Here is a 13,375-nt window from a genome sequence, read left to right on the forward strand (position 1 = left end):
TACATCTCTAGTTGCGATTGTATAGATGCGCTGCACGTCGGCGCATTCTGTGAAAATAACGCTGCAAAACGCTTTGCCTTCTGTTTGTGCCTTTTAATGTCTCTTGGTTGAATTAAGACATGCATTTAGAATTTTTCCTTGAGCCATTGGCGTTCTTTTCCACGTACAACTCAGACGTCGTATGGTAGCAGAGTGTACTCTCCAGTACAGTCCGCAACAATTGGTTTAGAAGATCCTTCAGTCTTTCTCGAACTAGACAAAGTGAATCGAGACATGTCAAACCTTGATGTTCTTTATTCTTCGTGGGAATCACATGTTTTCTTCATTTTGTAAATATAGGTTCAGGTCTGTAGCAGTAATAAAGGGATGCGGCTCGTTGTTTTAGTTCAACATGCTGTACACAGTATATTCTTGACTTATCCTGTACCACTTTTCATTGAATTTATTGTCTACATTAATTACAGTACTTAGAGATTTTTTTCCTACGGCTGCCTGATAGATGAACGATGTCCCCGTCCTTGTTGCAGCCACAATGACCTCCCGTGGAACGTGCGCAAGTTCGCGCGGGGGCAGCTCGTCGGCTTCAACCTGACGGCCGACCTCCGCCACGTGGAGCCGTGGTCCCGCAGCGCCTGGTCGCACACCGACCTGCCGCGCATGCGCGCAGGCATGCTCGGCGCACAGGTCAGTAGGCGCCTGCTGCCACTCACTGCTAATTGCCTCGCTGCCGTTGCTGACCTCCTCTGTTATTTATCCGCACGGTCGACGTCGATCGCACAGGTAACTCATATGCGCAGTTTTGTCAACAGCCTACAATACGCGAATAAAATGGAGCAGCTGTGTTTCTTTGTAAATGTAGTAAATGCGGTAACGTAGTCACAGCAGCTGCGCTTCGTAAATTAGTGATTCTGAAACGTATATTTCCGAAATCAATAGAAACATCAAATTTAACTAAATTTCTTCGGTAATAATAGAGTGTTTGTTTCATTAAATACCACCTCGTGAACATTTACTTCAGTATCCGTCAAATTTCTTTATAATCACCTACTTGAAGTTGGTCCTAATTCTTCTTTCTTATTAGTCTGAACAAAAAGGTTCTTTTTATTCTTATGTCAGCACCTGCGTATTTCCTTATTTGTAATCCAACTCTGTTCATTTAGAATAAACGTGAACTGTTTGAACAGTAGTGCCAACAGAAAAGAAAGCTGGTGATCCCAGCGTGATCCGATGATGATTCCGTATCAAGAAAATACTTACATTTCCGCTGCATATATTTGTCTCTAACTGCGAATTGTATCATCCGCTGACTATTGGGATTCCCCATGCCTCTTAGAGACATGAAGACTGCCAACGTAGTATAAGGCTAAACACTACGTCTTCGTCGAAGAGTCGCTGTTTGTGAAGCAGATGCAATCTCATATGAAGAGATTAAGACCACAATTAGGAAAGGCACCAAGTTGTCAAAGTGTAAGAACATCCGCCTGAGGGTAGCCGGCACGGTAACTCAGCGTGTTCGGTCAGAGGGTTAGCAGTCCTCTGTAATAAAAACACACTGAGTGAATGGATCAACTATGAACTTGAACAAGCGTCATTGGACGGCCGCCTGGAACAAATACAAGACCAGTGATGAACAAAATGAGATTTAAAAAAGGGGAGTAGCGTTTTTGAATAGAAATCAAAACGACCTCGGTCATGGATTCTAATCCCACCACTGCTTAAATTTTGACTGATAATCAGCCTCAGCGGCTGAAGACTTCCGGCTTAAGAAGTCATCCTCATTCTGCCAATGCCCTCATCAAAGAGGGCGGAGGAACGGACAGAGGTTTAGGGCACTCTCTTGTATTAGAAGTGGGAAACTACACCTAAGGGCATGAAAAATGTATCATGACGATCTCTCCATTGGCTAAAGATTTCGTAATAGTTCTCCTTTTGGATCTCAGGGAGGGGACTGCCAAAGGGGAGGTGACCAGGAGAAAAGGACTGAAAAATCCACGAAAGGATAACGTTCTACGAGACGTCGTAGCATATCACAAGCTTGAATGTGGTAGGGAAATTAGAAAATCTTAAAACGGAAATGCAAAGCCTCAATCCGGATATAGTAGGTGCCAGTGAAGTGAAAGGGAAAGGAGACACGGATTTCTGGTCAGATGAGTATAGGGTAATATCAAAGCAGCAAAAAATGGTATAACGAGAGTAGAATTCGTTATGAGTAGGAAGCTAGGGAAGAGAGTGGGTTACTGTGAGCAGTTCAGTGATAGGGTTGTTCTTATAAGAATCGACAGCAAACGAACACCGACAACGATAGATCAAGTGTACATGCCAACGTCGCGAGCTGAAGATGAAGAAGTAGAGAAAGTATATGAGGATATTGAAAGGGTAACACAGTATGTAAAGGGTGATGAAAATCTAATAGTTATATAGAACTGGAATGCAGTTGTGGGGGAAGGAGTAGGAAAAAAGATTACAGGAGAATATGGGCTTGGGACAAGGAATGAGAGAGGAGAAACACTAATTGAGTTCTGTAATAAATTTCATCTGGTGATAGGGGATACTCAGTTCTGGAATAGGCCAGGTGAGACGGGAAGATTTCAGTTAGATCATATCATGGTCAGACAGAGATGCCTAAATCAGATACTGGATTGTAAGACGTACCCAGGAGCAGATTTAGACCCAGATCACAATATAGTAGTGATGAAGAGTAGATTAGTAGGGAAGGCTCAATACGCAAAGAAGTGGGATACGGAAGTACTAAGGAATGACAAGATACACATGAAGTTCTCTAAGGCTATAGATACAGCAGTAAGGAATGGCTCACTAGGCAGTACAGTTGAAGAGGAATGGACATCTGTTAAAAGGGCAATCATGGAAGTTAGAATGAAATTTTTTAGGTACAAAGAAGGGAACTGCAAAGAAACCATTGCTAACAAAACAAATACTTCAGTTGATCGATGAAAGGAGGAAGTACACAAATGTTCCGGGAAACTCAGGAATAGAGAAATACAAGTCGCTGACGAATGAAATGAATAGGAAGTGCAGGGAAGCAAAGGCGAATTGTTTGCAGAAAAAAATGTGAAGAAATCAAAAAAAGAAATAATGGTCAGAAGGACAGACTCTGCATACAGGAAAGTCAAAGCAGCGTTCGGTGGCATTAAAATCAATGGTGGTAACATAAAGAGTGCAACGGGAATTCCACTGTTAAATACACAGGAGAGAGCGGATAGGTGCAAAGAATACATTGAAAGAAAAAGATATGTCTCATGTGATAGATGAAGAAGCAGGAGTCGATTTAGAGGAAATAGGGGATCCAGAATTAGAATCAGAATTTAAATGAGCTTTTGAGGACTTAAGATCATATAAGGCAGAAGGGATGTACATTCTATCAGAATTTCTAAAATCTTTGGGAGAGGTGCCAACAAAATGACTACTCACGCCGGCGACGTACCATCTGACATTCGGAAAAATATCATACACACAACTGCGAAGCTTGTGAGGGATGACAAGTGCTAGAATTATTGCTCAATCAGCTTAACAGCTCATGCATCCAAGTTACTGACAAGAATATTGTGCAGAAGAATGGAAAAGAAACTCTAGGACGTGCTGAATGACGATCAGTTTGGCTTTAGGAAAGGTAAACGCACGAGACAGGCAATTCTGACGTTTAGGTTGATAATGGAAGCAAGACTACAGTAAAATCAAGATACGTTCACAGGATTTCTCAGTGTGCAAAAAGCGTTCGACAGTGTAAAATGGTGCAAGACGTTCGAAATTCTGAGAGAAATAGGCGTGAGAGATGGGTAACATACAATATGCACAAGAGCCTAGAGGGAATAATAAGAGTGGACGACGAAGAAAGAGGTGCTCGTATTAATAAGTGTGTAAGACAGGGTTGTAGTCTTTCGCCCCTACTGTTCAATCTTTAAATCGAAGAAGCAATGAAGGAAATAAAAGGAAGGTTCAGGAGTGGAATTAAAGTTCAAGATCAAAGGATATAAATGGTACGTTTCACTTATAACATTACTGTCCTGAGGGAAAGTGAAGAAGAATTACATCATCTACTGCAGAGAATTAACAATCTAATGGATACAGAACATGGATTGAGGGTAAATCGAAGAAATGCGAAAGTAATGAGAAGTAGCAGGAATTAGAACAACGAGAAACCTAACATTAGGATCGATGGTAACGAAGTAGAGGAAGTTAAGGAATTCCGCTACCTAGACAGTAAAATAAACACTGTCGGACGGAGCAAGGAGGATATCAAAAACAGACAGCAGTGGCAAAAAGGACATTCATTGCCAAGAAAAGCCTACTAGTATCAAACATAGGTCTTAATTAGATGAAGAAATCTCTGAGAATTTAAGTCTCGGGTACAGCATTGTATGGTAGCGAAACATGGCATGCAGGAAAACCTGAACAGTCGAGATTCGAAACATTTGAAACTTGGTACTACACACGAATGTTGAAAATTAGGTAGACTGATAAGGTAAGGAATGAGGAAGTTCTGTTCAGAATAGGAAAGAAATATGAGTGAAAACACTGACAAGGAGAAGGCACAGTATGATAGGACGTTTGTTAAGACATGATCGAATGACTTCCATGGTAATAGAGGGAGCTGAAGAGGGCTAAAACTGTAGAGGAAGACAGAGACTGGAATAGATCCAGCAAATAATTGAGGACATAGATTGCCATAGCTACTCTCAGAGATGAAGAGGTTGGCACAGGAGAGGTACTCGTGGTGGGCCTCATTAAACCAGTCAGAAAACTGATGTCCCCCCCCCCCCAAAAAAAAAAATGAACAGGCTATTTGTACTTCTTGGTGGCGTACATTAACCGCTATAACGAGACGCACCCCATCTTAGAAAGCAGATATAAAATGTTTTACATTGTTGTGAATAGATAAAGAGTGCATTGTTGATTGACACAGTTGGACCTGTTTTCATTTGGAACATAGATCCGTTCGTACAAAATGTTAGTGTTCGACAGAAGATAACTATTAGCATTACAAGATACAAGTAAGTGTCCTTTTATATAGCCGATACAACCAATGGTCACAAAAGGCAAGCGGCTGGTCCCGGCGGAGGTTCAAGTCCTCCCTCGGGCATGGGTGTGTGTGTTTGTCCTTAGGATAATTTAGGTTAAGTAGTGTGTAAGCTTAGGGACTGATGACCGTAGCAGTTAAGTCCCACAAGATTTCACACACATTTTGAACAAAAGGCAACGCTGAAGCTAAGAGGGCCAGGGCGTAATACGTTGGTTAACTTTTGTAATCCACTTTGTAACAGTCGACCATTCTTATATTTAGTCTTTGCTCTTTTGTGCTCCTTTCTTTTTGGATTAGACGAACGTTGGTACATGTGTATGTCATTTTAAGATGAACCAACGTGGTAGCAGCAACACAGAAGTCTCTAAAGTAGTAACACAACAAAATTGGCTCAAGAGCCGATACCTAGATCTCCTGAGACAAACAAGTGTCAAACATAAAAATACGTACATTTTCCTACTGAATAATTGTAATGCATCACAAAGAAACGACAGTAAAATCAGAAAGTGAGGAAGACCACAAATTTACACTTTATACTTCATTAGAAATTGCACTTCCTCAAAAGGTTTCTCTTCGTGATCAGTCTTCTGACTGGTCTGAGCGGTCAGACACGAGATCCTCTCCTGAGCCAAACTTTTCATCTCAGAGTAGTACTTGCACCCAGCGTCCTCCATTATTTGCTGAATGTGTTCCAGTATCTGTCTTCCCCTACAGTCCCCGTGTCCTTATACGAGGATACGTCCTATCGTATGGTCCATTCTTCTTGTCAGTCATCCACATGCTTCATTTCTCGACTAGTCTGTTGAGTCTCACCTCGTTTGCCGCACGGGGTAGCCGCGCTGTCTCGGGCGTCCTGTCACGGTTCGCGCGGCTCCCCCGTCGGAGGTTCGAGTCCTCCCTCGGGCATGGATGTGTGTGTTGTCCATAGCGTAAGTTAGTTGAAGTTATATGAAATAGTATGTAAGCTTAGGGACCGGTGACCTCAGCAGTTGGTCCCATAAGATCTCACCACAAATTTTCAAATTTCCTCGCCTCGTTTCGTGTCTTTTCAGCCCATCTAACTTTCAACGTCCTTCTATAGTACTGCATTCCTGTTTCCTCACAGTAGACGACTAACTTTCATACAGTGTTGTGCTCCAGACTGTATTCTCAAAAGCTAATACCAGTATTTGATATTAGCAGAATTCTTTTGGCCAGAAATGCCCTCCTCACCTCTCGTTATCTGACTTTCATGTGCTCCTTGCTTCTTTCTTCATTTGTTGCGTGGCTTCCAGGTTGGCACAATTCCTCCATCTAAGTGGAGGGCCAAAATTCCGACGTTTTGTTTCGTTTGTCACTAGTCTCATTTCTGTTACTCCACATTACTTTTGTCTATAGTTGGTTTACTCTCAATCAACATTCTTTTCTTGGTAGACTATCGTTGTATTCTTCCTTACTTTTTCAGATGATATAAATGTGGTCAGAAAAACTTTTCGTCAAAAACCTTTCATACCGAATTTTAGTTCCACCCTTGATACTATTTATCATTCCCGTCGTTGATCCTGAAATGTAGAGATTGAACAGTAGGGAATAAATACTGCATTCCTGTCTTGCACCCTTTTTAATCAGAGCTGTGTTCTTGATATTCTACTCTTCTAATTTGTCTTTCCATGTAGCTTCTATGTTATACCACTTTTCCTGGCAATTGCAACGTCTTGCAACTGTTTTCACTGTCGTATGTTTATTTTCTTTTACTTTAATTTTTATTTATATATTTCATACCGACAAATTCTGTGAATGAGTCTTGATTTGTTTAAGCCTTGCTTCCATTATCAAGTACAATGTCCAAATAGCCTCTCTTGCGCCTTTTCCCTTCGTGAACAAAAACTGATCGCCATCTAAGAGATATTCAGTTTTCTTTTCCAATCGTCTGTATATTATTCCTGTCAGCAAGTTAGATGCACGATCTGTTAAGCAATTTGCACGATAATTCTCGCTCTAATACCCCTTTTGTATCTTCTGAATTCTTCTCACCTTTCCTTGTCATTATCTGAAAAAATGGGTGCTAAATTTGCATCTCAGATGACTATTTCCTTTTTATTTTCAGAATCCTTTCTTTCCCTGAAGAGCTCTGCACTTCCTTCTTTCACAGATTAACAGGCGTATTTCTTCGGTTACCCATGGTTTCTTCCTTGTACCTATATTTCTCTGTCCAAGATATCTGATTTCTGTTTTTAGAGACGGCTGTTTGTCTTCATCTGAATTGCCTACGTGCCGGCACGGTAGCTCAGCGTGTTTGGTCAAAGGATTAGCTACCCTCTGTAATAAAAAAACTGAGTGAATGGATCAATAACGAACTTCAACGGGCATCAGGTGACGTCCGCCACGAACACTAACGAACAAAATGAGATTTAAAAAAAAAAAGAAAAAAACTATGGTATTCAGTCTCAGAGAACATAAAACGCAAAGAATCTTTCGTCAGTACTTCAGTACCCTACTTCTTTCAAAACCGATTCTTCTGGATAGTTCTTTTAAACTACATTCCTCTCCTTAACTGTAATCCTTACATTTGCTGCTCGGTACGCCCTAAAATCTATTATCTAACCTAGGATCCTCTTGCTGATCATGTTGTAATCCGTCTGGCGTCTTCTTCTGTCTACTGTTCTTTTCCAAGTGCACTTCTTCCTATTACGATTTTTGACCATAATATTTGTTACGACAAGCTAAAATTTGTTGCAGGGCTCAATTAGTCTTTCCCCTCTGTCGGTCTTACTACCGAGTCCTTTTTCTCTCTAATTTTGTTATGTATTCGCTCTTTATCCCAACATTGTCATCTCCACTCACGTGCCGAGAAACTCATCCATGGCTCTCTACCTTTTAATTTTCTGCTTGTTATGTCGGCACGTATACTTCAGTTATAGTTGTTGGCTCCGGTTTTGCTGATGATTCTGTTAAGAACAATGTATCACTGCATTCTTCGCAGTAGCTCACTCTCTCACCTTCCCATCATAGCGAACCATAATACCATTACTCTCTTTCCCTCTTCTGTTGATATTACCTTATATTTATGTGAGCAGTAAGCCTTTTCTCTCCATTTCTCTTCACCGATGCCCACTACATGATAACTGAGCTTTTACCATTCCTTTCTTCGGATTTTATAGCTTTCTTACCATTTTAAACCGTCTGACATTTCACACTCTGACGCATTGTGTTGTACATTTTCGTTAGTTATTCAACGTTTTCCTCATCGTCATCTCCCTCTTGGCTATCCTCTCCTGGAGATCCGAATGGGGCACTAATCCTGAATCTTTCGTCATCTTAGATAATATAGTTACACATTTTCAGCTACAGGTCTTTAATACACAGGAGTCCTTGGCGCTGGGCCTCCTCACGCCGTTGATAACCACTGAACGTTCGCCTTTTAGGGCCAGTTTTCCAACGAAAGGGCAAGATGATGCCGTGAAACTCTCCGGTCCCCTATTGAAAGGACGAGGGTGACTTCTTATGTCGCAAGTCCCAGGCAACAATTGGTGATGATTTATATTCAAAATTTGTGCAGTGTCTGGGATCGAATGCGGAACCAAATATGTTTCACTTAGTAACCAAAGATACTTCCCTCTTTTCTCAATTTACAATCAGTATTTTATTGCGACAACTTTAATAGACAACGGCTTTGTAATTATTGACATTCAAATATCTGGAAAGACCTGGTTGGATACTGAACGTTCTGTTACACAGTACAACAAACAACAACAACAACGATTCAAACAAATGCAGCTTGACATTCGCATCACGTTGCATATTTTTCTTTGGTCAAGTACTTCACTGTTTCGGCAGAGGAGCCTACTTCCACTTTTTCAGACTGTCACTGTAAGGTTTCCGCTCTAGTAACGTAGCTGTCGGAAGATCTGTTTGTAACTCATATCCAGCCTGTTGTAACTGCACACTATGCTGTTTTATTCCAAACGGGCATAATACCTTCGTAAAACCGGATGTAAACCACAACAACACGAGCACCACATTTTTCTTCTCTAACAATAAACGGTGGTCCCACCATGGGAAGTACTTGCTTCTCCCAACGATGTGAAACAATTCCCTTCCTCGTTTGGAAACCCGCTTTTCAGCAATGCGAATTGCCTTGTCCATACCTTTCTATACATTTAGAACGTCATTACTAGAAAAATTATGTCTCCCTTCGATATTACTTTTCAGTCACAACTTGGGTACTCTGCATTTAAATTTTATGAATACAAAGGATTCTACAGCAAAACGTTAAACAAAAGACTAGCGCTCCATGATCACGGAGGTATCTATGGTAACGAGCTTGTAACCTAAGAAAATATAGCATTAAATGATGACTAACTATAACCAGATACATCCGATTTTAATGTTACATAGACTGAAGTGAAGTGTAGAATCCTATTTCGCGTGTAAGAGCTCCCATGTGGCTGTCCTGTTATGGCCGGAGCTTTATTTGTAACCAAAGAACTGATAGTTTTGGATTCATGGGGATTTGTCTGCCCAGACCCCGTTGCAACAATAAGGTTGGAACGTTCACTCATTTCTTCAACTCAGTAATAAATTCGGAAAGGGGGCTCCTTACAGCATCCACTAAGTCATTAGACAGGGCCGTGTTGCCCAACGAGTGCTTTGTCTCGTTAGCTGAAACTTGAATTTACGCGCGCAACGATCTGATTGGCTAACTTCAGTGCTAAATAAGTCGGAAACGGCGCAACGTACCTAATTTCTTTCTTAACATTTATGTCTCAGAACAACCTGCCCTGCTGCCCTGTAACATCCCTAAAAGCATTTCAGACATTTTCTGACTACGCTATATATATATATATATATATATATATATATATATATATATATATATATATGTCAAATTTACCTCCTCTTCCACGGGACTCTGCGCATGTAATTCTTCAGGCGTCCCCTGCAATCTCCTGAGGTGTTCAACTGTGGGGTATTCTCCTGGGTGCCAGCGTCGTTCGTACATAATATTTCGACAATATGACTCGTCATCTTCATCAGGTGCTACCAGAGATAACGCTGCCTTTCACCTTCTAGTAAAGTCTTTAGAAGGTAAAAAACAAAATGATTAATAAAAAATACCTGTACGGTGCAATAAAAGTCAGTTGTCACGCCACACGGCGACAGGTACGTTATCGTCCCAGCAATATATATATATATATATATATATATATATATATATATATATATATATATATATATATATATTAGGGAGGACTTTAACCTCGAGGAGGGAGCCGCGCGAGCCGTGGCAGGTCGCACTCGACCGCGGCGAGTATCAAAATATGAGACATAAATGACTTTATGTTTTGAATATATTGGATTAGAAGCTTAAAAATCTTACATCGCCAAGAAGCCGTGGAATTAAGTACGTGACATAAACTTTATACGTCAGCCCGTTACTGAGAAAAGGGGGTTTTAACAGTTGAATCGACAGACGAACGAACGGACAACAGGGTTCCTTTTTTATTGATTAAGAAACATAACCCTAAAAATGAAAAAAAGAACTATTATAATCGAGACCAAAAAATACTGAAATATACTCGATATGATAGCCCTGGGAGAGCCAGGCCTAACAAAACTTTACCATTTAGTGAGCAAGATTTATGAGACAGGCGAAATACCCCCAGACTTCAACAAGAATATAACAATTCCAGTCCCAAAGAAAGCAGGTGTTGACAGATGTGAAAAGTACCGAACTATCAGTTTAATAAGCCACGGCTGGAAAATTCTAACACGAAATCTTTACAGACGAATGGAAATCCTCGGGGCAGATCAGTTTGGATTCCGCAGAAATGTTGGAACACGTGAGGCAATACTGCCCCTATAACTTATCTAAGATAATAGTTAAGTAAAGGCAAACCTACGGTTCTAGCATGATGATGTTGACTGGAATAGTCTCTTTCAAATTCTAAAGGTGGCAGGGGAAAAATACAGGGATCGAAAGGCTATTTACAATTTGTGCAGAAACCAGATGGCAGTTACATGAATCGAGCACTATGAAAGGGAAGCAGTGGTTGGGAAGGGAGTGAGACATGGTTGTTGCCTATCCACGATGTTATTCAATCTGTATATTGAGCAAGCAGTAAAGGAAACGAAAGAAAAGTACGGAGTAGGTATTAAAATCCATGGAGAAGAAATAAAAACTCTTAGGTTCGCCGACGACATTGTAATTCTGTCAGAGACAGCAAAGGACCTGGAAGAGTAGTTGAACGGAATGGACATTGTCTTGAAAGGAGGATATAAGATGAACATCAAAAAAAGCAAAACGAGGATAATGGAATGTAGTCGAATTAAATCAGGTGATGCTGCCGGAATTAGATTAGGAAATGAGACACTTAAAGTAGTAAAGGAGTTTTGCTATTTGGCGAGCAAAATAACTGCTGATGGTCGAAGTAGAGAGGATATAAAATGTAGACTGGCAATGGCAAGGAAAGCGTTTCAGAAGAAGAGATATCTGTCAACATTGAGTTTAGATTTAAATGTCAGGAAGTCGTTTCTGAAAATATTTGTAAGGAGTGGAGACATGTATGGAAGTGAAACGTGGACGATAAATACTTTAGACAGGAAGTGAACAGAAGCTTTCGAAATCTGATGCTACAGAAGAATGCTGAAGATTAGATGGGTAGATCACATAACTAACGAGGAGGTATTGAATAGAATTGGAGAGAAGAGAAATTTGTCGCACAACTTGACTAGAAGAAGGGATCCGTTGGTAGGGCATATTCTGAGGCATCATGGGATCACCAATTTAGTATTAGAGGGCACTGTGGAGTTTAAAATCGTAGAGGGAGACCAAGAGATGAATGCACTAAGCAGTTTCAGAAGGATATAGGCTGCAGTAGGTACTGGGAGATGAAGAAGCTTGCACAGGATAGAGTAGCATGGAGAGCTGCATCAAACCAGTCTCTGGACTGAAGACCACAACAACAACAACATTCAGAACCAAAAGACCTGTATCAGTTTTAACCGTCCGGCTTATTACATCTTTATCCAAAGGCAACGCTGGTTGGCAGTCGGGTACTGGGCAGCTGGGCAGCTGGTACCAACATCGCACCTGTGTCCAGCTGGCGGCGACTCGACGTGAAGGTAGGCGGATGCCGACAAGCTGGTGACTGACGATTCGATCAACGGCCGTTTTGTCCAGTGTACCCTAGTGGCCCAATGGTCAGTACCTATACTCGCGAAAGTGCGTCTGTTTTGCCACTGCCACTGTTGAAGTCACGATTTCCGCATTCAGAAATGCCTCTGGTTACGGTAAGCGCTGGGGCTTGTCCTGGCAGGCGGACTGCGATTCCTTGGCGCCGCACTGAGCCTTATTACTGGCGCAAGTGGCCTAATTTACGGCCGAAGCACATCTAACTAGACGTGTGTCCCTTCACTACAGTTGCGTTACATCACTAGTCTCCTAATATGGAGAAACTATCAGCTTCTGACGGTACTTTTGTCTCCGCTGAACACTCGTTCTCCTGGACAGCGTACTGCGTTTCCTTACTTAAAAGGTGGAGCTAGTCACGTAATTGACAGCCTGTTCAGATGACAGTCTGCAGTGAGGCACAATGTAAAACACTTCGCGGAAATCTAGAAACACGGAATCTTTCCGTTGCTCATCGTGCATGGTTCGCATGATATCGTACGAGAAAAGGGCGGGTTTCGATCCATCTATGCTTTCTAATACCGTGTTGATATATGGTTTTCTCTCCAAAGGAAGTTTATTGTATCAGAACTAAAATACACTCCTGGAAATGGAAAAAAGAACACATTGACACCGGTGTGTCAGACCCACCATACTTGCTCCGGACACTGCGAGAGGGCTGTACAAGCAATGATCACACGCACGGCACAGCGGACACACCAGGAACCGCGGTGTTGGCCGTCGAATGGCGCTAGCTGCGCAGCATTTGTGCACCGCCGCCGTCAGTGTCAGCCAGTTTGCCGTGGCATACGGAGCTCCATCGCAGTCTTTAACACTGGTAGCATGCCGCGACAGCGTGGACGTGAACCGTATGTGCAGTTGACGGACTTTGAGCGAGGGCGTATAGTGGGCTTGCGGGAGGCCGGGTGGACGTACCGCCGAATTGCTCAACACGTGGGGCGTGAGGTCTCCACAGTACATCGATGTTGTCGCCAGTGGTCGGCGGAAGGTGCACGTGCCCGTCGACCTGGGACCGGACCGCAGCGACGCACGGATGCACGCCAAGATCGTAGGATCCTACGCAGTGCCGTAGGGGACCGCACCGTCACTTCCCAGCAAATTAGGGACACTGTTGCTCCTGGGGTATCGGCGAGGACCATTCGCAACCGTCTCCATGAAGCTGGGCT

At 42.1% G+C, this 13,375-nt stretch overlaps 1 protein-coding gene across 1 annotated transcript in view; it reads left to right on the forward strand.

Moving 5' to 3' along the window:
• LOC126252367 (dipeptidase 1-like) overlaps nt 1-13,375 on the forward strand; it is a 392,132-nt gene that overhangs the window by 122,990 nt on the left and 255,767 nt on the right. The window contains exon 4 of the mRNA XM_049953258.1: nt 528-684. Coding sequence (XP_049809215.1) covers nt 528-684 — 157 coding nt within the window. The remainder of the gene's footprint in view (nt 1-527; nt 685-13,375) is intronic.

This window comes from Schistocerca nitens, chromosome 4, assembly GCF_023898315.1.
Source record: "Schistocerca nitens isolate TAMUIC-IGC-003100 chromosome 4, iqSchNite1.1, whole genome shotgun sequence".
In the NCBI taxonomy this organism is placed as follows: domain Eukaryota; kingdom Metazoa; phylum Arthropoda; class Insecta; order Orthoptera; family Acrididae; genus Schistocerca; species Schistocerca nitens.